This window comes from Aspergillus chevalieri, chromosome 6 (assembly GCF_016861735.1).
Source record: "Aspergillus chevalieri M1 DNA, chromosome 6, nearly complete sequence".
NCBI classification, from domain to species: domain Eukaryota; kingdom Fungi; phylum Ascomycota; class Eurotiomycetes; order Eurotiales; family Aspergillaceae; genus Aspergillus; species Aspergillus chevalieri.
In genome coordinates this window covers 250,740-273,838 of record NC_057367.1, presented here as the reverse complement: position 1 = coordinate 273,838, position 23,099 = coordinate 250,740, and the positions used below count along the sequence as shown (strand labels likewise).

General features: G+C 46.8%; 10 protein-coding genes across 10 annotated transcripts; 5 read left to right on the top strand and 5 right to left on the bottom strand.

Annotated features, from left to right (window-relative positions):
* Positions 1 to 3,014: 3,014 nt before the first annotated feature.
* Positions 3,015 to 3,888, top strand: ACHE_60096A (uncharacterized protein; the record flags this gene model as incomplete). Its single annotated transcript, XM_043281233.1, has 6 exons — positions 3,015 to 3,104; positions 3,162 to 3,233; positions 3,285 to 3,399; positions 3,475 to 3,599; positions 3,651 to 3,729; positions 3,782 to 3,888. The coding sequence occupies 6 exons, from the start codon at positions 3,015 to 3,017 to the stop codon at positions 3,886 to 3,888; spliced, it is 588 nt and encodes a 195-aa protein (XP_043138732.1).
* A 3,620-nt stretch (positions 3,889 to 7,508) lies between these two features.
* On the top strand, positions 7,509 to 8,950 carry ACHE_60095A (acyl--CoA ligase; the record flags this gene model as incomplete). The annotated part of the gene is made up of 3 exons (XM_043281232.1): positions 7,509 to 7,536; positions 7,589 to 7,920; positions 7,967 to 8,950. 3 exons carry the CDS (start codon positions 7,509 to 7,511, stop codon positions 8,948 to 8,950), a joined length of 1,344 nt encoding a protein of 447 aa, XP_043138731.1.
* Positions 8,951 to 9,068: 118 nt separating this feature from the next.
* On the bottom strand, positions 9,069 to 10,473 carry ACHE_60094S (SDR family oxidoreductase; the record flags this gene model as incomplete). Its single annotated transcript, XM_043281230.1, has 4 exons — positions 9,069 to 9,180; positions 9,227 to 10,004; positions 10,051 to 10,306; positions 10,354 to 10,473. The coding sequence occupies 4 exons, from the start codon at positions 10,471 to 10,473 to the stop codon at positions 9,069 to 9,071; spliced, it is 1,266 nt and encodes a 421-aa protein (XP_043138730.1).
* A 3,291-nt stretch (positions 10,474 to 13,764) lies between these two features.
* ACHE_60093S (uncharacterized protein) lies at positions 13,765 to 14,508 on the bottom strand (the record flags this gene model as incomplete). The annotated part of the gene is made up of 1 exon (XM_043281229.1): positions 13,765 to 14,508. One exon carries the CDS (start codon positions 14,506 to 14,508, stop codon positions 13,765 to 13,767), a length of 744 nt encoding a protein of 247 aa, XP_043138729.1.
* Positions 14,509 to 14,682: 174 nt separating this feature from the next.
* Positions 14,683 to 15,171, bottom strand: ACHE_60092S (uncharacterized protein; the record flags this gene model as incomplete). Its single annotated transcript, XM_043281228.1, has 1 exon — positions 14,683 to 15,171. One exon carries the CDS (start codon positions 15,169 to 15,171, stop codon positions 14,683 to 14,685), a length of 489 nt encoding a protein of 162 aa, XP_043138728.1.
* A 474-nt stretch (positions 15,172 to 15,645) lies between these two features.
* On the top strand, positions 15,646 to 16,077 carry ACHE_60091A (uncharacterized protein; the record flags this gene model as incomplete). The annotated part of the gene is made up of 2 exons (XM_043281227.1): positions 15,646 to 15,847; positions 15,899 to 16,077. The coding sequence occupies 2 exons, from the start codon at positions 15,646 to 15,648 to the stop codon at positions 16,075 to 16,077; spliced, it is 381 nt and encodes a 126-aa protein (XP_043138727.1).
* A 23-nt stretch (positions 16,078 to 16,100) lies between these two features.
* ACHE_60090A (uncharacterized protein) lies at positions 16,101 to 16,789 on the top strand (the record flags this gene model as incomplete). The annotated part of the gene is made up of 3 exons (XM_043281226.1): positions 16,101 to 16,157; positions 16,220 to 16,703; positions 16,758 to 16,789. The coding sequence occupies 3 exons, from the start codon at positions 16,101 to 16,103 to the stop codon at positions 16,787 to 16,789; spliced, it is 573 nt and encodes a 190-aa protein (XP_043138726.1).
* Positions 16,790 to 16,942: 153 nt separating this feature from the next.
* ACHE_60089S (uncharacterized protein) lies at positions 16,943 to 17,397 on the bottom strand (the record flags this gene model as incomplete). The annotated part of the gene is made up of 3 exons (XM_043281225.1): positions 16,943 to 17,121; positions 17,171 to 17,296; positions 17,346 to 17,397. The coding sequence occupies 3 exons, from the start codon at positions 17,395 to 17,397 to the stop codon at positions 16,943 to 16,945; spliced, it is 357 nt and encodes a 118-aa protein (XP_043138725.1).
* Positions 17,398 to 17,693: 296 nt separating this feature from the next.
* On the bottom strand, positions 17,694 to 19,366 carry ACHE_60088S (sugar porter family MFS transporter; the record flags this gene model as incomplete). The annotated part of the gene is made up of 4 exons (XM_043281224.1): positions 17,694 to 17,956; positions 18,009 to 18,790; positions 18,837 to 19,203; positions 19,270 to 19,366. 4 exons carry the CDS (start codon positions 19,364 to 19,366, stop codon positions 17,694 to 17,696), a joined length of 1,509 nt encoding a protein of 502 aa, XP_043138724.1.
* Positions 19,367 to 20,430: 1,064 nt separating this feature from the next.
* Positions 20,431 to 22,428, top strand: ACHE_60087A (ankyrin repeat domain-containing protein; the record flags this gene model as incomplete). Its single annotated transcript, XM_043281223.1, has 1 exon — positions 20,431 to 22,428. One exon carries the CDS (start codon positions 20,431 to 20,433, stop codon positions 22,426 to 22,428), a length of 1,998 nt encoding a protein of 665 aa, XP_043138723.1.
* Between the last annotated feature and the right edge of the window lie 671 nt (positions 22,429 to 23,099).

The window sequence follows — 23,099 nt, the reverse complement described above, 5'->3', positions numbered from 1 at the left end:
CAAGCACGAAGATGGGCCAAGTCAGGCCTATGCCCATGCCATAGCTCATATGGTGTTTTCTCATCTTTGTCAACTTTCTCATGGCCATCTTCTTTCCTCTTCACCAATAATGTCCGGTTTCTCAGGTAATTTGCCGTGACAGCAGCATACTTCCAATAACGCTTGCTAATACCAGAGTCAATCAACAAGGCACGCGCTATATCCATAATAACACGGTTGTATCGTTCCGCCACACCATTCTGTGCTGGTGTTTCAGCCTCAATAAATTCCAGTTCAATGCCTTTCTCTTCTGCCCATGGTCTCAATGCCACAAACTCAGCAGCATTATCAGTACGGATGACCAATAGCACTTTCCCTGACTGCCTTTCAACCTGGCGCAGCCAACTATCCAGTGTGTGCATTACACTTTCAGCCCTTCGGTCCATCTTGATGAAGATCCATGAATATCGCGTGCAATCATCAATCAATGACAGGTAATACCTTTCCTGCCCTATTCCTTCGCGATTTGGACCCCAAAAATCCATGTACACTCGTTCAAGCGGCTTTCTAGCTCTAGGAATTGGCGCATGGCTTTGCTTCTTCACCTTCTTGGCCTTCGCACACACCTCACAGTTATCATGGAGCAACTGGTCTCGTTTCCCCAGTTTCAGCTCATCTAGCTCCATATATTCAACACAGGTGTTAAATCGGCTTCTTCCTGCATGACCAAGGCGTCGATGAATGAGCTCCTGTTTCATTCGCGTTTGCTCATCGGCAGATAGGGCCATTCGGGCGTATTGCTGTCTTTTCGCTGCTTTTGGGCCAATAAATAGTGCATTGACGTGCCTGACTGAATGCAAGTATGTGGTCCGTCCATCTCGTTTTCCTTGGGCTACCACTTTCCCATCCTTCTTGAGCACATACCCCTTTCTAGAGCCAATTGATTGAAAGCCAGCCATATGTAGAACCTCTAATGACAGTAGGTTCTCTGCTAGGCCTGGCACATACACCACCCTACCTAACCTGGCTGACATGCCGTTTGGCAGGTTGAATCGAACGATCCCTCGTCCCTTGATGGGCATCTCAGTACCACTAGCAATAATCAAATGACCTCGGCTAGTCTCATCAAGGTACTCAAAAATGCTTCGATTGCCAGAGCACATACTTGTAGCACCACTGTCAAAGCACCATCTTGATGGATCCATTCTAACTCGGTGTGCTCCTTCTATGATGTATTTGGCCCACTCAATCTTATATTCAGTGATGGGGCTAGCTTGCACATCCTCTGTTGCACAAGCATCATGCTCTTCAGGGAATTGGGCTTCTTCACATGTGAAGCCATCTTGCACGTCACTATCTTCATCCACATGGCCATCTCCAACGCAGCTACCTGCATCTTCAGCAGTATATTCAACAGCACATTCAGCTGCATGCATAGCAGTTTCCTCACTTATGTCTGCCACCTCAATGGCACGAGTACCATACTCGCTCATGTATCCGCCATCATTGTCATCATCATTGTTGTTGCCAGCCATGCTACCTCCTTCCTTTGCAGACTTCCCTTTCTGCTTGGAGAATCGATTGGGCTTCTTGTTCCGGCCATCTCGGCCACCTTGGCGCTTGCTTTCATCAGCGCTAGCATCATGATCATCACTTTTGCTCAGACAATTCCTTGCTCGATGTCCAGTTTTCCCGCAAGCAAAGCACTTTGTGCCTTTCTTTTGAATCCTTGATGCCTTCTCAGTTGGTCCGCCTCGTAACTGGTCAAAATCTATTGCTCGTTTGAGCACATAGCTCTTGTTCAGGTTAACATCTGAGCTCATCACAGTCCCTTTGAGCATTGCATACTCTTCCCGCAGGCCACGGAGATACCAAATCACAACCAATTCATCAATATCGATCTTTTTGCTGCCGTTCATGTCGATTAATTCGCGTCCTAGTTGTTCGATTTCGCGGTAGGCGTCTTTGGCATTCACATTGGAACCTTGATACCAATTGGCCATTTTCATCAACTGCATGGCCTTCATCGCATTTGATGATTTCAGGTACGCCTCTTTCAGGTAGTCCCATTTCGCGCCGGCATTTGGCAGGTCCTTGATCTCCAGGACAATGGTGGGAGTAAGGCCTTGTTGAATAATCATGTCCGCCTTCATATCTACCTTCGTCCATTTCAAATTGTCTTTCCGTATTTGGTTATATGTCTCCTTTCCTACTTCGTAGTAGTAATCAATCGCCTGCCATGCAAATTGGACCTTTAACTGACTCTCCATTGCATAGAACCAGTATCGAGCGTTTTCCTCGTTCAGCTTCTCGATATTGAAGGAGTAGATCTTTATGCCAGGATCCTCTAGCGGCTCCTTTGATGGCATTTTGCTCTCACTTCCAGTCCCTACCATCATGACGTTCTCACAACCCAATAGGCTCCGCTGAGCAGATTACTGGCCGATAATCGTGTAGGGAACTAATCGAGGGTGAGGCCCGTAGTCGGAATCGTATCGATCGGTCTATAGAAGATGTTAAGCGACTATAGAACCCCCGGGGTGCCACACGCTGGTTAGGCGTCGATATATCCAAATATCTTGGGCAGGCCCGGGCTCATAACCAATGAAACGGGGTCTCTCGGATCGTAGCTCAGAAGGGAAATCGGGAGTCGATTTATTCCGGACTAACGAGGTCTATATGGAGAGGACCAGCGGAAGGTAGAGTTATATTGTCTATCGAACGTGTATGCGCGTATGTAGCTGATTGAGTGCTTAATCTACAATATGTGTGCACACGTTGACTATAAGAATCTCCTGACCTCGCTACTCGGGCCAACTATTTATCCGATCGATCCTCATCAGAATCAAACTTACCTTCGGGCCACCCAAAAATCACCTGACCAGTGGCGTTTGGGTGGCCCGAAGTCAGAAAATTATGTAATAAACGCTCGGCCAATGAACGCTCTCCATTTCGTACCGCTTTTTCTCCACCAAAAGTCCGCAAGAATTTTCTCTGCTTCTGCTTCATTCCACAGTACTTTCAAAGTACTTAAAATGGCGAAATTCTTGGAAAACAGCCGGTGGTACCAGGCATACAAGGAGCTAGCCTCTCAGGGCAAGCTCCAGCTGCCAGAATATGAACAAGTGAGTGATAATCATTGCAATCTGCAAGTATTTTGAAAGTGCTTATAAAGTACTTAGAATGAAAATGGGGAGTTTCTGGTGAAACCAGGCGAGTTGTTTTGTCGTTACCCAGACTGTGATAAGCGAACTGTGAGTAGAAGCTGAGTTTAAAGTACTTATTAAGTACTTACAGATGAACAGACAGAATTCTCAAAAACAGTTAATCTTCGCTGGCACCTCAAACACCATCGAGATGTTCAAATTGCAAATAGTGGCACTGGTCGCTTTAAGCAAGTGGAAAAAGATATGACAAATGGTAAGGACTTCCAAAGTACTTTAAAATTACTTCAAACACATTCTGAATTAATACTTACAATGTTGTATTGCTCAGCCTGGTATAAAGAACTTGTGGAGAGCAACCAAATCATGGATGAGAGTAAGGATGAAGAGCAGTCCAAGGAGGACGACCAAGAGCATCAAAAGCCATATGTGCCATGGAGAAAGGATCTGATGGATGTAAGTACTTTCAGGATACTTACAAAGTACTTATTTAACTAACATTATTAGATCAATCGCATCAAAGTCCGAGCAATTGCTAAGGCTCTTGGGGTGTTTCCTTGTGATGCATGTCAAGAAGCTGGTATTAGTAAGTAAATTTATCCAAAGTACTCTAAAAGTACTTTCTGATAATCTTTTAGGTTGCCTCTCAGACATGAACATATGCACTATCGTTATGCATCATTTTGATCTTAGAAGTCCTGAGGAACTTGAACAGATGGGTCTCAATGCTACTAATCCAAACTGAAAAGTATTTAATGATGATTATGAGATTCAGTGAAAACATATATTCTCTTTATATTAAAGGCATCAATCTAGTATATATATTTGAGAGGGGAAAGATTATTAATAATTTCTTTTTGATTAATCAAGGATCTAGTTCTAGCTGTTGACGCTGTTTCTGTTTTTCTAATAATTGAATCTTTAACTCCTCAAGTTTTATAGCTTGTTGAAGCTTTTGTATCTCAGAAGTATTATCTGAAATTGATAGTTAGCATAAAAAAGTACTTGACAAGTACTTTATATCTTACCTTGCTCTTTGGTTTTCTTTCTGCTGTAAGATTAATGAGTATAGACAACATTAATAAAGTACTTTATTATTACTTACTGAGGCTTTGAAGTTGTTACCCTGCCTGTACTGGTGCCTTGCGACTCTAATTCAAGAATCTCAAGATCTAAGTCACTTTCAGAATGGCACTGTTGAGTTGCACTTTGTTGATGATGCTTTCTTTTCTCTTTATACAGAAAGTCAGTGATATAATGATATGAAATGCACACTTAAAGTGCTTTAGAAGTACTGCATAAGTATTTACCTGCTGATTTGATATGCCGGCGATATGAATCCTCAAGTGTATTCTGGTGATACTGATGATGAACGCCCTTTTCTTTCCAACTCTTATATTGACTGATGTCCTGTACATCTAGACCCCAAGAACTAGTGATATATTAGACAAATATTCATAATATGTTAGAGAGATACTTGCATTTTTATTGCTTGAAGCAAAGTCAGATGTTTGCCATACTGGTTGGATTTATTATGAGTTTGTTCAACAGCATTGGTATCTTTCTCAGCAGCATTCCAAGCTGATGCTGAGATTAATGAACAGGCTCTATTCAAACCAGATGCAATCATAGGGGATCCCTTGTGAGTAGCCCATCGTTGAATATGTGGATCTTCATATTCTATAAGAGGGTATTAATTAGAACATGAAGTACTTATGAAGCATTATTCTGGTACTTACTTTTTAGCAGATCAATCAATTGAATATACTCCTCTTCAGTCTGACAATATAACAGACTAGCCATGCGATGCCTTACTCCAGAATGGGATGACCCTTTTCTTAGAGTCTCATCAATCCCACGCTGAAAGTGAATATGACAATAACGAATGGAATTTTGTATATGCCATAATTCATCTCTGTCTTCTTCATCACAGGCCTTGATAAATGATGCTAGGCCTATAAGTGAAATATAAGTACATAGGATGTGCTTTGGAAGTATGTAGGAAGTACTAACCTTTTAATTGACCTCTGTCCATGTCCAATGTAACAACTTGCCACCCATCTCCATCAATATGTTTCCAATGAATCACCTGATCAGTCAACTCCTTGATGCGTGCATTTATATGCCAAAATAATCTGGCATAAGTATTTTGATCTTCACCAGTTATAAAACAGCGGCAGAGTGTTATTACTAAATATCAATCAGAGTATTAGTAAAGTCCTTTAGAGACACTATATAAATACTTAGTTACTGTTACTCACTTTTTCTGGTTGATCTGATCTTCGCTGCAAATACCACCTCTTTAATTCTACTTGAATGTACACGTTTGTGAGATGCATCAAGTTGAAAAAAGGGTAATGATAACCAGAGTTCTGCCTGTGCTTTGGTTAAGCAAATAATCAGAAAGTCACCATTGTCAAAGATAGCAGTAGTTGCATATTTCTGGAATAATATATCAGTTTTGACCAAGGTTAGAATGATTGCAAGTACTTAGGTTGAAAAGTACTTCCAAGGTACTTACTTGTAGCTCAGGGTCCTTTTGTCGCTGAAAAAGAACACCATTGATATCCTGACCAAAAGGATATGCAATAAGCCTTTGCTTATGTAGAATAGCTCTTAACTTATCCAAATTAGCAAAAGCAGCATGTAATTCAGCAAGACATTTAACATCTGGATTCCTTTCTTGGAGCCATTGCATAAATTGATCTGAAAAGCAGAATTGTCCTACCAGATGTAAGAAAATAAAGTACTTCCAAAGTGTCTTTCAATCAAGTACTTACGAAGTTGGAATGACTCCAATCTGCATTCTTGTATAAGTTTAATTAAGCTTTGAACAATAGCAGGAGGTGGCTTATTCGGAGGTGGTGGTGGATGAGTATGAATACCATAAGAAATGAAAATAAGGTATGGCCTTTGCTCTAAATCTTGTGGGACTAGCCAATGAAACCTTGCAGTACACCTATGATGTCGTAATGCTCCTGATCCCTGTGGATGAAAAATACCTAAGGACTTTGTAAGTACCTGAAGAGTACTTCAAAAGCTTCATCACCTACCACATTTCGATTTTGAAATAGTTGTCTTAATCACACCACATTGATCCTCAGGGATCTGGTTCTTACCTTCCACTAGCCCTTGCAGAAATGGAATATCAACCTGTCCATCCATAGGTATTTTCCATGTAAGATGATTTGCTGGATCAGACATAGTGTTCACACATCTGATATAGGGCTCATGCATCCCAAAGACATTCTAGAGAATCCTATAAGTACTTTGATATAAATAAAAGATAATATAACAATACTTACTGTAAATTGAGACTCTCCAAGCTCTAATGCACATGTTAATGCTTTTTGTAAACAACCATGACTGCCACAGAGAGACTTCGCAGCAGAGAACATTCTAAAATTGTTAGGGTCAAAAAAAAGAAAAAGGAATACCCAGGCAGTCTGATAAAGCACTTACTTATAGGCTTCTGTCTTTGGTTCCTCATCCAATTTTTCAAGATCCTTTTGAATGTCATATATTTCATTGCACAAATTATCATTCAATTGTGAATGATGTAAAGATTTGAGTTCAGTTGATGCAAATTCACATAGCTTTACTCCTTGACAGTCTGAGGAACTATGATAATAAGCACCTCCAAGAAAGGAACTCTTATGATAGGCCCGGTTCTTATATCGCTGTTTTGTTGAATATTGGACCTAAACATCTTATAAGTACTTTGAAAGAACTTTATAATACACTAAATAAAGCTTCAGAGGTTACTGATTACCTTTCCAATCATGTTTTCGACACCTTTTGCAGATGGATCAGCCAGAAACACAACATAAGCATATCCATCTTGATGGGTAGATGGATATTCAGGAAGATCATTAAGATATTCCATCTTGCAAACTCTCAGAGAACTTGATTTTCCCTTTGTGATCTCCAGCATCATTCGCTACTGTTGATAAGTACTTTTATGTTACTTTGAAAGTGCTTTATAAGTACTTACCTGGTCACAGTCATGTTCATGTTGTATCGCAGCAGCACCCTGATTTTGAAGTGAGGGATCGAGAAGACTATTATAAATATTGATCCTCTGTAAATAACTGGAATCATCAATTGGCAATAATGATGCATCAAGAAGGTATTGTTGTAAGGTATTATCCAGCTGTTGTGAAGCTGGATCTATATCAGACCCCATTGTATACAGCATAAAAAAGTACTTTGGAAGGCAGAAAAGAAGTACTTCTTTTGTGATTTCATCATTTCACTGCTTTCTTTACCGAAAAATTAAGGTTCACACTAAAAAGTTCAGGGCAAGGGCTATTATAAAGTTCCGGCCACCTGAAAAATCATGTGACTTAGTTACGGCCACCCAAAATGGTTTTGGGTGGCTTCTACTTTTCAGGTGGCCTTAACTCTATTTTGGGTCCATGCCACCCAACGACTCCTTTTTAAAGCATCGGAGGCTAGATTTTTGATTTCGGAGCCAGAGATTGTGGGCTCGCTGAAGACTGCTGCCCAGGGTGTCGGTATTCCGGAGAGCAATATCCTCATTTTCAACTCTCTCGGGCAAAATGTCCCGTCTGGATTCCGATCGTGGGACGAGCTTCTCAAGGCTGGCGAGCAAGACTGGGTGCGCTTTGACGACCTGAAAACCACGAAAGAGACCACAGCGGCGAGACTTTTCAGTAGCGGCACGACTGGCCTGCCCAAAGCTGTCACTATCACGCACTACAACATGGTAGCGCAGCATGAGTTGGTTTTCGATGTGCATCCCCGACCGTATCGGGTGAGTTTCCATCCCTTGTTATTTTATGCAAGTCTAACCCAAATAGGTGTGTAAAGTAGTACCCACGCCCGTCTTCCACGCAGCAGCGGCTCCATCAACCCATTTCTCGACCTTGAAGTCGGGCTATATTACCTACATCATGCGCCGTTTTGATCTCAATGAGTTCCTGGATGCCATTGAGAAATACAACATCACTGACCTAATGATGGTGCCTCCAATCGCAGTCGGAATCCTCATGAGCCCGCATGCCAGAACCCGTCCATTCCTGAAAAAAGTCAAGTTTGCAGGCTGCGGTGCTGCACCGCTGGGCCGCGACGTCCAGGGCAAATTCCACGAGCTCATGGACAAAGATGCCCCTATGACGCAGGTGTGGGGTATGACTGAGACGAGCTGCGTTGCTATGCGTTTCAAGTACCCGGAGCATGACGATACTGGCTCTGTGGGACGGTTGATTCCTAATCTCGAGGCGAAACTTATCGATATTGACGGGAACAATATCTCGGCCTACAACACTCGTGGAGAACTTTGTGTCCGCGGCCCAACTGTTACCCCTGGCTACTTTAACAATCCCGAAGCCAATGCCTCCTCCTTCGATGCGGACGGCTGGTTCAAGACCGGCGACATCGCATACTGTGACGAAGCGACCGGGAAATGGTACATCGTGGACCGACGGAAGGAACTCATCAAAGTGCGCGGGTTCCAGGTTGCCCCTGCGGAACTCGAAGCTATCTTGCTATTGCACCCGCAGATCGTCGACGCTGCTGTTATCGGAATCAGCTTCGCAGGATCGGATGAGGAATGGCCGCGCGCGTATATCGTCAAGAGGCTTACGGAAGAAGGGCAGAAGTTGACGGCAGCTGATGTGCAGCAGTACATGAAGGAGCGGTTGGCCAAGTATAAGTCGTTGACGGGTGGTGTTGTCTTCGTGGAAGGGGTGCCGAAGAATGCTAGTGGGAAGATTCTGAAGAAGGTGCTCAAGGAGATTAGCAAGAGGGAGATTGAGGTTGGCATGATTAAGCCGAGGCTGTAAGAGGACGATTTAATTGTGTAGCGCAATGCATATCAAGACAGCAGATTCCGTGATATCTACATTAGTCAATCCACATTCACCACGAAGTGTACAAACCCCTGCGTATAACAACGCATGATTAAGGAAGAGGAGGGATCATCTTCAAATCCACAAACTCCTGAAATACCTTGAACACAGATTCGGCACTGTCGACAAATCCAAAGAATCCGAGTTTCTTCGCTTTTGCCGTACTAGTACAATCAGCATCTTCCTCAATTTGAATCATCGTTCACTCACCTAAAAAGAATAGGATACGACATGCCCAACGCAGCATCGGCAAATCCGAAAATCCTATCAACATCTTCCAACGACTTATCCCGCAGATGATGCTTCTCTGCAAGTTCCTTCCACGCCCGCTGGACCTCCGGCTTCTTAGCCCATTCCGTCAAGGTAAATCGATATCGCAGCTTGGCCGGGGGTCCGAATCCGCGTGGTGGAGGGTTGTACGGTGTCTCTTGTTCCTTGAACACAGACGGATTGATGGATGGCCCAGTCCATGGCATCTGGAAACGTTCTGCCAGTCTGGGCCAGAACTTGCCCCAGGTGAACGGACAGTCGTCGGAGGCGTTGAAGCTCTCGTTCTTGGCGTGGCGTTCCAGAACTGCCCATTCTGCGAGATAGCAGTTTAACTGTGCAGTGGATAAAGTCTGGTTGGCTTCCCAGGCGTTTAGATCCGAATGGAACTCCAGTGACTTTCCAAGGTGCTTTTGCACCGTGGCATATATGACAAGGGGGAGACATAGATTCATTGCTGCGTCAGGAACAGCGCCAGGAACCCAAGAAGGACGGGTAATGTTCCATCCGATACCATGTTTTTGAGAGAAGTCGCGCAGATAGTCTTCTTGGGGATAATAGAAGTTCGATTCCAGATGCACGCGCTCATCGGATTCTTCTTGGGGTACTGCAGAGGGGCCTAGATGTACGCCATAGTACTTCGCTCCTAGTTGGAGTAGGACCCTCCGAGGAACAGACTTGGATATTGCCAGTCCCTCAAGGAAGTTCCTCAATAGGGCGGCTTCCATTGTCAGCACAAAAGGTACAAATCCGGATAGGTTACATACTGTTAACATTAACAAGCTCATTAACAGCACTCCAAATGCTCTCACCCTCTTTCGGCTTCGGCTGGATATAAGCAAAAAAGAACGCGCAGTCAGCTTTAACTCCTCGCTCGTGCATCTTCTCTGCGATCTTTTCCGGTGCCTGCAGTAGATCCATTGAAACATGTTCGACTTGACTTGGCCATTCTCCATGCGGTGGTCTACGACAGACGGCGTAGACTTTCTTCCATCGTTTGGGCGATTCGCATAGCACGCGAAGCTTTCTGTTTGTCAGTCTATTCTAAATTAGTAAGGAGCATGACCTACCATATGCGTGCCGGAAATGCCATTTGCTCCGGTGACAATAGCCGTAAGTCCTTCCACATCGTCCGGAAAGACGGGGAGACCGTGGTAGATGCCCTTTGAGCAGATAGTTCGAATAGTCATCTTGCCTTGGTCTTACGAATCAAATGGGAATTGGAGTTTCGTTGCTTTGAGTGCCGGTTTCACGACTGATGTCATGCGTGGGGATGCCGCGGATTACCGAAAGCGGAAACCCCATGTTCCCCGATGTACATGTTTAGGACACCGGAGTTTTTAGTAAAAATCACAATATACATTCACTCGGAGATACAGTTGGGGTGTTATATGTGATACGAGTATAGAAGATCAGAAAGGGTGACATGTACCGCTAGGCATCAGGGCATCAATTCCCAACAGAAGCATGATTCAGCTCACTGAGCTTATGGCCAATTTCCACACGGAACCGCGTCGCCCTTGCTGCCCACTGCCACTCCTCAAACGCAATCGCATTATTTACAAATTTATCTATCTCACATCGAACATCATCGCGCGAAATGTCACGAATGTTGACATGTTGCAACATTAGCCAGGTGTCTTCAAAGGTCTTCGTGGAAAAGAATGGGGTCTGCCCTTCCTGTTTGGAATGAACGGGTCCGCTCCTTTCCTAGGTAGGTACTTGGCACACTGAAGGTTACTATCTCTCGCACACGCTCCATGCAGAGCGGTGTCTCCGAACTTGCCCCTAGAGTTGATATCCACGCCATAGGACGGCAATGCTTCAAACACCTCATTAGGGTCGCCAGTGACAAGAGACTCCCTCTCACAAGTAGTACGAGCTATGTGCTGAAATACCCATGAGCAATTCTGGTAGGGAACTTGAAACCCCGGTCCGTGAGGTATTCAAGTAAACCCAGCTGTCCTTTCCCGGCCGCTAACCATATCATGAACTCTCTTCCTTCCTTGTCAAATGGAAGGATCAGATGTCCTTGAAAAGCAACTCCATTATGTCTGGTCCACCGACTACGGCACTTCTCAGCAATTCGTATTCCAAGGGGTCCGGAAAGAGTGTATCTTCATGATAGTTATCACGATTGAGCAACAATAGAACCAAGGATGTCTTTTCGGACTGGACCAATCTCAGCATGGGAGTGGTAAGATGCTCTTTGTAACAAGCCCGGATTGTGGGATTGGCTCTGTTGTCAAGCAATAACTTGAATATATCGTCATGTTCAATGGCTGAAATAAGTGGTAATGAGGCTAGTTTGTCGTTAATATTTGGGTTAAATCCAGCTTCGAGCAGAAACTTGACAATGGACAGGTGCCCTTCATAGCTGGCTACACAAAGTCGGTTTTGGCCGCTTGGATTGGTGTCTTGGACATCTAGATCCAAGTCTTCAGACCAACCGAGCAATGTTCACATGATTATCACATCCCCTCTCTTTGCCGCTACCTCCAAGGGCCACAGTCATAGGCATCAGGCGCTGCCACGTCAGTATGGATATGGTCAGTTTCCATTCTCATGTCAATATCCCTCTTCAAGGACACTTCGACATGGTATTTAGAGCCCCAAGTGCGATGTACGGTAGGTTGTCCTGTTCATCTTGGAACGTTGGATTGTGTTTTTCAAGTGAACCAAAATCCGTATGTTCCATCATAAGCTTTGCAACTTCGATATTCCCTTCTGCGATGGCTGAATAAACCGGATGCGTTACCAAATTTTCGTTTTCATACATTTCCCTATTCAGATCTGCTCCACGGAGGCACTGTTGAACACATTCAATGTGGCCACCTTTGACAGCGTTAAACAAATACAAATTATAACATGTTCTCACCGGCAACCATGCTCGTCAAATTCGACCGAGCTCAGGTCTGTGCAGATCTCAAATAGGTATTGCAGAGCTTCCATTTCACCCCGTGTCGCTAGCGCGCATATCGCGGTATTCAATTCACACCACAGAGGAACCATATTTCCCGGTGATTTGCTCGTACTGCGTCTCCCAGTACCTTAATGACAGCAAAGTGGCTGCCAATCGCCGCTGAAATCAGAAGATTGTCATATGATGGCGTCGAACCGATTGGGATTGCCCCATGCTCGAGAAGTATTATTATTATTATTTAATCAAGTTTATTGTCTATACCGAGCCCTAGAGCTATGATAGACCATGGTTCATGGACTCAAGGCCAGCAGCTATTCTACAGACTTGTCCCTATAGGTTCCTTGGGTACTAGCCCCCTTCTATACTCTTTCTGGTCCTTTTCCTTGCCCCAAACCGCCTGTATGCGCATGACCTTCGAGCAGACTGCTCTCCTTGTGTTTCAGGGCAGGGTGGGTGTGGCCCAAGCTGAAACCCAGCTTGGGCTACCCTCCCTGCTACCCTTCTCCTGTTCTAATTGCCTCCTCCAATGCTTCCAGCCCCCATTCTTCATGTCTTTGGGCCCTTTCTGCCGCTCGCTGTAGGTGCGCCTGGGGCAAAGCTACACTAGTTTTGGCTAGGAATTGTATCAGCGCCCTGGTAGCTCTGGGCTCTCCTAAAAGTCGTCCTTGCGGGTGCTCCTCTGCAGCGGTGGGTCTCATAACCCCATCCATCTCCAGATCTCTGTAGAGCTCGTTTCGTTGGTATCGCCATTTCCGTCATTCAAAGAGGAGATGATCTATTGTCTCCCTTGGAGAACCACATCCCTGACAGCTTGCATCTTCCCAAGCATGAATCCCACATAAATATGCTCCAATGGCTGCATGTCCTGACTTCAGTGGAAAATAACGGCTTGCCAGATGCTTGGGAGCTAGTGAAGCTGTAGGGTCAAGCCGCCAGTTCTTCTGTGGCCTGTATATTCGTTGACCTTGTTGGGATCGCTGACCAAGCTCCTTAGTGAGCCATCTCTGCTGCTGTGCTGTAATGGCTTCTGTTCGGGCTCTTGCCAGCAAAGGCCAGAGAGATCTCTCTTGGGCCTCTTCCTGGAGGCTTACTGGCTGCCTGCTTTGCTGCCTGGTCGGCTCTCTCATTTCCTTCTACCCCTGTGTGTCCCGGCACCCATTGGATAGTGGTTTGGCAACCTCGGGCATGTAATCTCTTGGCTATAGCATGTACTTGAGTCACTAATGCTTGGCCTGGACCTGGCTTGGTATGTCGCAGCCTTGCAATGGCTGCTTGGGAGTCCAGCAGGATAGTGACTGGCCTCTGATCTTCCACTTTCCATGCCACATGGAGTGCTTGAATGATCCCATGAAGCTCTGCATCAAAGATCTCACATCCTTTGCCTAATGAGATCCCCTTGGTCTCCCGCTTTCCGTCATACATTCCCAAGGTCATGGGGATTTTGTGACTCGGCATATGGTGAAGATTTCTGATCTCTTGCAAGCCAAGTAGACCAGAGTCCATGTATCTTATCACTAGCTTATAGTGCCAAGTTTGTGTAGAAACATATGGGAAGATGCTAGTTATAAACATTCGCACGCGCATCCAAATGCCCCGAAAAGAGCACCTCTCTCCCCGGATCATCCGGCAACCGAATCCCATAAAACCTCCAAAAAGCATCTTGGATCACATCAAAGCACGCTCCAAACCGCATCAATCGCATATTCTTGAAGTCAAACATAGTCGACGACGGCCGCGGCGCAGAATACCGCTGTCGACCATAATTGATGATGATATCCACTGCTTCACTAATCTCCGACTCAATATCCTCGACTGTACTCTTAGTCCCCTTTCCAGTTAGATTGGCCGATGACCCCATAAGCGGGAGCCCGGCTTCAGTAGCCAACCGCGATAGTTCCTCCTGGAACTTGCCCCCGTTCACGAGCATGGAGAGCGTCCCGTCGACAGAGCTCTGCTGCAGTGTCTCCTTTCCCAGTTTCTGGATAATTGGGTGTTCTTCGCGAAATGGCGCAATTACACCTAGTGGCAGGTCGAGGTCGACGGTGAGGAGACGGACCATTTCTGCTTCGCGTGAAGGGAGAATGTGTAGTTCGCGATGGAGCGCATAGCTACCTATCATGGCGTGCTTCTTGTGTGGCTGGCGCTGTTTTGTGGTGAAAACACGCTGTAGGGCTTCGGGGTCGATGGCCACGATGCCATAGCCGACGCTGGCGGGGATGATGGCAATACCACCGGTTTTGAGGATGTGGAAGACGCGCAGAGCGTCGGCTTTGATATCGATTACTTGTTTTGGTTCAGACATGATTTTTATTCGAAGATTTGCAATTTGCTTGAGCCGCTTCAGCAGCTCTTATGTAGTTTAAATACACCGAGATCGCATGAATAACCCGTAAATACCGCCGGAATATACCACAAACCCGAGATTGTTCTTCCTCCGAGTGTTACACCAAACGCTCCTTGAACCGCTAAGACCAGGTTACTCCACCTTGACGCGTCCAACATTCGACAAAAACTCCCCCGTCGTCGCATTCAACGAATGATCCCTCTGTTCCTCCATAATCTCACTCAAGGCCCTGTACCACACAGCAGACCAAAGCCCCTCCGCGCGCACCGTATACTCCCGTCCCACCTGTATATCCTTCTCATCCACCCGCAACTCAAGAGTCCTTTTCACTGTTGTGTCGGGAGGAATTTCGATATACTCATTTGGAAGAGGGGGCTCTATGCGACTGGCGGAGATCGTGGCGATTGGCACTTCTTCGTATGTTTGTGCGTCGCGGAGTTTGAGGACGCCCAGGTGGCCGGCGCCGGGTTCGAGGGGGGTGTTCCGGTCGAGAATTGTCACGGGGGTGCTCGCGGCGTTGTGGATGGAGACTTCAATGGGGAGGAGAGAAGTAAATGGGACGGTTTGGTGTGGTGCGAGAAGCACCTGGAGGGCGATGGTGGTTCCCATGAAGTTGACCATCGTGGCTCGAGTAGTTGGCTAGGTCTAATTAATAAACGTTCAAGAATTCATGTAAAGAGTTTGAAGCCATCAAGGTAAAGGACAAAGAAAGATTCATGAGAACAAGGAATATTGAAAAACAAAGAGACTCAGGAGAACAAAGAAATTGAGATGACAGCTTGGGTTGCACCGCATTGAACCCTAATTACAGGGATTTATCACAGCCCTAATCGAATTTATTCACTACTCGATTCTACCTCAGACATCTGTTTGTAGACATCATTCACTGCCACTGATCCCTATGATGTATGCCATGATTTACTACCAAGTCACCCTGTTTGCCATGAATTCTTCCAATAAGCTGATTCAGATGGTTTCGAGCCCAATATAAATACCCATTGCCAAAACTACTCTCTCTTCTATTTCTCGTCTTTAACTCCACACTCAATCTACCCCTCTTGACCTAATCCCTAATCGGTACTGCTCATCTTCAAGATGCGCTTTGTTCCTGATTTCACCGGGGCCTTAGGCCTGGCCCATACTGCGCTGACTTCTCTCAACGTCACCCTAAGCCAGACTGGCAATACTTTGATCAAAGCTGTCGTTCAAAACGATTGCCCAAACGATATAAGCTTCGTTTATTACAACTTCTATGGTGATAGTGCCCCAGTCAAGGAAGTCTCTATTTATCGCAATGGTAAGTACACCCAACTGAAACGAGTATTAGAATGATATCTAACAATCACAGGAACCCAAGTCGACTTCGAGGGAATCCACCAAACCTACCGCTTGACCAAACTTACCTCTGACGCTGTGACCAACCTCGCTGCGGGTGCTAACTATGAAGATGAATTCGACATTGCCTCAAACAACGACCTCTCAGGGCGGCAGTTACCATCTACTCTGAAGGATACGTTAACCTCGTGACCAATGGCTCAGTCTCAGGCACCATGTCTTACTCCTCTAACGAACCTACCATCGAAATCGATGCCAAAGAAGCAAAGACCGTTCCCAGAGCTCGTCCCATGGACCAAGCTCGACAATCATCACCTGCTCTCCCGACCGCTAGGCCATCGTGGACACAGTCCTAGCCAACACCGTCAAACTAGCCGGCGCAGCCGCTGATACAACCAACTCTGGAGAGGCAGCTCAATCCATCTACTACTTCAAGATTACCGCCCCCGAAGCCCACGAGAGTATTCGCTCATCTCCGCGGCGTAGCCAGAGAAGCTGGTTCTACCAGCGACAACATCAACTACTACTGCACCGACCCGTGGCGAGAGAAGAACAACTGCAAGGAGAACTTCCTCGCCTACGCGTGGGTTCAGCACAGCATGATTGCGAACTGTGGACTATACTATACGTTGTTGAAGACGGTTTGCCTGCGGTTTGCGAAGGACAGGATGAGACGACGACGGCGCTGCATGGGTTTACGCATTTTCCTGCGCTTTATGAGCCGCTTACGAGTGATTTTAAGTATGGGGATGAGGTGTTGTTGCTGGAAAGTGAGCAGGCGTTGGAGAATGCTGATAATTATGCTATGTATGTGACTGGTGAGTTATGCCTTCCCCCCCTGACTTTGTTTGATGTGATGCTAACTGTTATAGCTGTTTACCTTAACTGCAACTTGGCTGCTTGATTGAGCTTGGATATGGATTGGATGCATAATGATGACATGCGTACACGAACATGAATCGCTTGATCGAACTTTTGGTTATACATTGCACATGAATGAAATGCGGACGTGGATACGATACATAGGGAATAAAAGCCATTTTCAACCACAAACCAACTACGGCTTCCGGCACAATCCCTCCACACATTTGTTATTATAGCAGCACTCCTCATCCGCCTTGCACAACTCTAGATCCTCCCTACAGTTTGGCCACTTGGGATCCGTAGGTCGACATTTCGTCGCCGCGCAGTAAGTCGAGCAGCATATATCTCCGGACCCGCCGGATTTACAGTCCTCTGCTATAATTAGATATATTATTGTAGAATGCATGAAAGGAAGACGCACGGTACACCTTCAGGCACGTCGGGGTGGGCACGCAGGTGGCAAACGTGGTTGTCGTAGGCGTGGTGCGGGTGTAAGTTGAGCACGTCTCAGTCAAGACACAGGCATCAGCCGTGCCGCATTGGGCGTCTGTATGGTTAGTCTTGCTGATTAGAATATGGAGGGATGGGTGGCATACTGGTCACTGCAAAGTGAAGTATGAGGGCTGCGAGGGACTTGGTGAGATTCATTGTGGATATTGACTGGGAACTTTTGCAATTGGGTTTGCAATTATCATTATAAACCTGCTGAAGAAATAGAAGAATATATACTCACTGTGTTGTAGAATTCGCTGGTTGGCTCGTATTACATGACATCAAGCCTATGGAATGGATACGAACCTTCACGTGAGACATGCGGTATACTTTATCCTATTCAAGACATCATGAGCAAATGCCAAGGATGGACTCAAATACCGCAGATACGAGTTTGTGGATTGGCAACCAGTTGTACGCTGTATATTCAAACTATTCTTGGTAACACTACATCATACCTGCCCCGTATCTTCCACTTGCTGCAACATCCCCTCCAGCTTACTGTCCACCTGGACATTGTGCGCATGTTGACGGGGTTCGACCGTTCTACCTCCCTTCGAACTAAACACGCCACCCGTGAAGCCTCCTTTGACAAACAGAAGCGGGATATCCTCGAGTTCGAGACCCTTGGTCTCTGGATAGAACAAATAGACCATCGGGATGAAGGCGGCATTGAGCACGGCGAAGATAACAAATGTCCGCCATCCGATGTTGTCTATTATAATAAGTAGTTAGCTTGACTCCCGTGCTATGAGTGAGAGGCTTACCAAAAGCAATTGGAGTGATCTTGACCACGGCAAACACCGCCATCCAGTTCCAGCCGGAAGCGATGGCCTGCATTCGGGTTCGCACTCGTGTGGTGTTAATTTCTGCCGGATAGAACCATGGCACCGGGAGCCAGCCCGCGCCATAGAAGATCTGGAACAGGAAAATGAAGGCCGTGGCTCCATAGGCGGCGTTCATCTGGCCCAATGATAGCAGAATCGATACCATCACAAAGCACAGACACAGACCGGCCGAGCAGACGATCAAAAGCGTCCGTCGACCAAAGCGATCCATCAGGAATACTGGGATGAATGATCCCACGAGGTATGTGCACTGCACGCATCCTCCCAGTATCATCGAGAGATTCCTGCCGAGTCCCATCGTCGTCTGGAACATGACGGGCGCGTAGTAGTTGATCATGTTGGAGCCGGTAAACTGCTGCCCCAGTTCTATGGTGATGGTAATGAGCATGCGACGCAGATTCTGTGTTTCACCCCACGAGAACAGTTCGATAAAACGGAAGGGGCCGTCTTTCCTTTCCTCTTCCAGCGCAGTCTGGATATCCAGGACTGATTTGCTTATTTCTGCATCATCCAAGGGTTTGTTCTCGATGGCGGCGAGTACTTGGCGTGCTTCTTCGTGACGGTCATGCTGGACCAGCCAGCGAGGCGTTTCGGGGAGGCCGATGACCTGGAGGATGAGGCAGACGGCGAACACGGCTTGGAAGGCAAGGGGGAATCGCCATTGGAAGGAGGATTCGGTGAAACTGGTGCCGTAGTCCATCCTATTCCGGTCAGCACTACGCATGTTGAAGCAAACGAGAGTCTTACCAGTATGCGATAACCACGCCTAGGATGGTAACCGTGCCCTGCAAGGTCAACAGTGCACCTCGCGTCGACGCCGGTGCACATTCACTCTGATATACCGGCGCCGTCGACGAGTTCATCCCATTCCCAACACCCGTAATTATCCGTCCAGCAATCAACTGCGCAACCGTATACGACGAAGCCAGAATAGCTGTCCCGATAACCATAATGGCCCCACCAGTCATCAACATCGCCCGTCGACCGTATCGCTCACCGATGAAGTAACAAGCAATCGACCCGACCACGCAACCAATATCGTACAGCGCTGTGATATTACCCTGCATTGCTGTATCCGGGTTGTTGAAATCGCGTCCGAACCGGTTGTTCGCTCCTACAATCCCAGACATCACCCCTTTTCTGTCAGTATCGCAGCCTTGCCAAGGAAAAGCGAACATACCCTGATCAAATCCAAGCAAAAGGAAAGCCTGGCAGGACGCCATAGTCATGGCGACCTGCAAGGTCTTGCCACGAAACTTGTGCTTCCAGAGATGCATGATGTGCTCTGGTGCTCTGTCTATAGATCCCGGAAGCTGACGAGTCGAATATCTTAAGGCTTAACCAGAGTCTAGCCATCCTGGCTTTGCCCTCGCGACATATTCCCCCGAGGGGCACGGTAGATACTACAGCAATCTCCCCTATTGGCTCTCGGGTCGTATTAACCCGGACATTTCGCAGACTGGAAAACCCGAGACAGTCGGGCCCTTCCGAAATGCGGGGGTTGTCCGGGGCCCCGCATATTTTATTTGACCTGATATTGTCATTTATTATAAAGAGACAACGATTATACGAAGATAAAACGCCAGTCCGGTCATGTTGTGAGGATCGGAAGCTTATACATGTGCTGGTCAGGAGGCCGCCTGGGAATGTCATCCCCAACGGATTATGCACCGTGATGCTTCACCCGTTGGACGCCAGCATTCATGGTGATGTTAAGCATAGGGTACTAACAGCATGACTACGGCATTCCTGGTATGCCTCGATAAGCGGGAGTCCAGGGCTTAATCTCGCCATTTGAGTCCCCGCGATCGCTATCCACCCCAATGGGTCAACTTGTGATCAGTCACAACCGTGGAAGAATTCGCTGGCATTTGAGTTACGAGTCAGGCTCATCTACTGCCAAAATGATTTGTATATTCGGTGAAATTGCCAGTCCGCTGGAGCCGTGGAATTTCTCTTTCCGGTGAGCTCCATGCAGTCCGTCTCCACGGCGATATCACCATCCACGACCAACACAGATGCAGGTATGTTCTTTCTATGTATAAAGTACCGTATACAAGTGCATTCAAGTGCTTCAATGGAAGAAAATCAGTGTGCCATTCAGACAGCGTCGTCAGCATCATGGACTCGGTACTCCTACACAATGTCACATCAACGTTTCATTCGAGGCGAGAGGTTCCTTGGATCCGTGATTACGTGATTGCCATCAATAACTATGCACAACTTTCCTGAGTTCAGCTCTTTTAATTTAGCCCTCGCTTTCTTATATCACCCCGTGGAAGCTCGAGACTTCCTGATACGTGCTCCTGGGGCAGCCGACCGCTTCCTGCCACCTTATAGCATGCGCTTCGTTAATCTCCCTAGTGAAGTCCTTCTTCACATCACCGACTTCTTGGAATATTCTTGGAATGTCAGCGCCCTCTCCCAGACGAACTGCTACCTATATACCGCATTGAATCACTATATGTACCAACACAACGTCCGCCACTTTGATAGCTCACTGTTTGCGTGGGCAATGGAAAATGGATCCGAGATTGTCGCACGAAAGATGCTAGATGCAGGCGCTTCTCCGACAAAAGAATGCACGTGGGATCATTTTGATTTGATTAACGCTGCAGCTGCAGAGGGTCATACTGAAATTGTTCGCTTATTTCTGGAGAGAGACCTACTACCTGTTGATCGTCGCCGCAACCTACTGATGACGGCGGCAATTTTTGGCAGTGATTCCGTTGTACACCTCCTTCTCAATCATGGTGTGTCGATAACCTCTAACACAGCTAAAGAGCTGCTTTGTGAAAGGCAGGCATGTGGCCTCGGTGTGACGAAAATACTGGTGGATAAGCTGTGGGACGAGTATCCAAGAAATGAAACAATCGATGTGCTATCGTGGGAATTGGAACAAAGGGTGGAGGCTGGATCCGGCTGCTTGGAAACAATTCAATACCTGCTCCAGCTTGGGATCAGCCCGAATGCAACTAGTCCCGACAAGCCTGGTCCGCTTTCCCTGGCCGCCGAGCGTGGTCACCTTGACATCGTGCGCTGCTTGGTTGACTCTGGAGCGGATACAGGACGAGCATTAGAAACTTCGCGGCGTAACCCAATCTACAAAGCAATTAGCGGAAAGCACATCGACGTCGCTAGATTTCTATTCCAACGCTCAGGACTCGACGCGCTCACGCCCAAGACTGAAGGGGAGGCAGCCTTGCTTTTGTGGGTTGCTGCCGCTTTAGGCTCTGTATCTCATTTCTGGCGGGCCGTGCAAATCGAATTACCAAGGCAGGAGCGCCTGTTACATCTTATGTACCATCATTACGATTTACCCGCGCCCCTGGAAGTGGCAGCAAGAATGGGGCATGGGACGATGGTTGGCCTATTGTTGGAGTTCCTTCAGTTCAACGGAGGAAAATACATGAATATGAGACAGCAGGAACATGCACTTTTTGCAGCGATTAGTGAAGGGCATGAGCCGATTGTCAAACTATTGCTTGACCACGGTGCTGATCCCAACGTCATGGATTCTTCAAATTCGACACCGCTGTCAGTCGCCATCGAGCATGAGGATATATTCAGGTTGCTTCTTGAGCGATGGGCCGATGCCACCAGGACCCCAGTTTCTGAGAATGAGAATTTTTTTGCTGTCAATATAACGGCAGTTTTGGTCCGACTAGGAAAGACAACGTTTATCGATCACGTATTGTCGTCTCCTGAAGATTCTCAGGCTCATGTTCTTCCGCTCGATAACTTCCATCTCCTCAACCGGGCACTCATTGGAGGGCCGGCGATGCTTAAATACCTAGTCTCCAAGGGGTTACTGCAACTCCCGTTTGACGAGCATGACAGACAACGTGCTGTCAACTATACGCTCGATAATTACCTGCCAGGATCTCTTAATCTCCTCTTGGACGCGGGCTTCACCTTACCCCCTGGCGTGGCTCGGGACGCACTAAAGCTGGCCCCAAGCAACGACAAGAATGCCCTGGAAACAATCGATGTGCTGTTGAAATATGGCGTGGATATAAACAGCCGCTCTCCTGATGGATCCACGGTCCTTGGGTACTGGCTTCAAAAACCAGTCAGAGATGCCGTATTCCTCGTAAGCAGAGGCGCAGATCCGCTACTCGTGGACCGTGATGAGCTGCTGCTAGCTACCGCAGCACGCGCGCTACCAGTGCAGGACTTGAAACCCGTGTTGCAGTCAATAGATGTCCGTTCTGTGCCGCGCGATGAATTGCGCCAGAAGATTGCTAGATCTCTATTCGTTGCGGAGGGAGCTCAGAAGTGGGATCATGTCAAAGTACTTGAGCGCTTCCAGGTTGAGAATAACCTATTGGCGAGCTAATGAGATTGTTGTGCATGCAATGTATGATACTGTATATAGCGCGGGCCATGCGGTCAGAAAGTATGTTCTCTTCGAGTACTCAACCACGGCAACCTCTACCACTTGTACTCATTATTCAGACCAACCCCCAGCACCTCCCTCCAGCAACGCATCTCCGGGGCTACAAATCCTCTTTAGGTACGCTATACTGGCTAAATACCACGACGCCATTTGCTGTACTGAGGTCATGGGACAGCGGAATCATATTGTCCAGTGATATCGCATCCGTACGGCTGATTACTGGAGATACCCATGCCGACAGCAATGTCAGCGCCGAGGAATCAGCCTCCTTTCTCCTCGTAAAGCACTCAAACTCAGTGATTTGAATTACACATTGAATTAGCTATTCTGCCTTCACAGCCTCGTTTTCAAATGAACGTCACATGACTTGTTGCTGATCCCCGCGCATTTTTATTCTGCCTAAAAAATGAGACTTCGCGAACAAACACCTCTCAGCATGCGCCTCTTAGACCTCCCCAACGAGATATTGCTTCTCATTGCCAAATCTTCTGATTATTCTTGGGACATCAGTTGTTTCTCACAGGTCAACCGCCGTGTTTATTTCTTGCTAGATGGGCTTGCCTATCAACATGACCAACGCCATCACGATAGCTCATTATTGGTATGGGCAG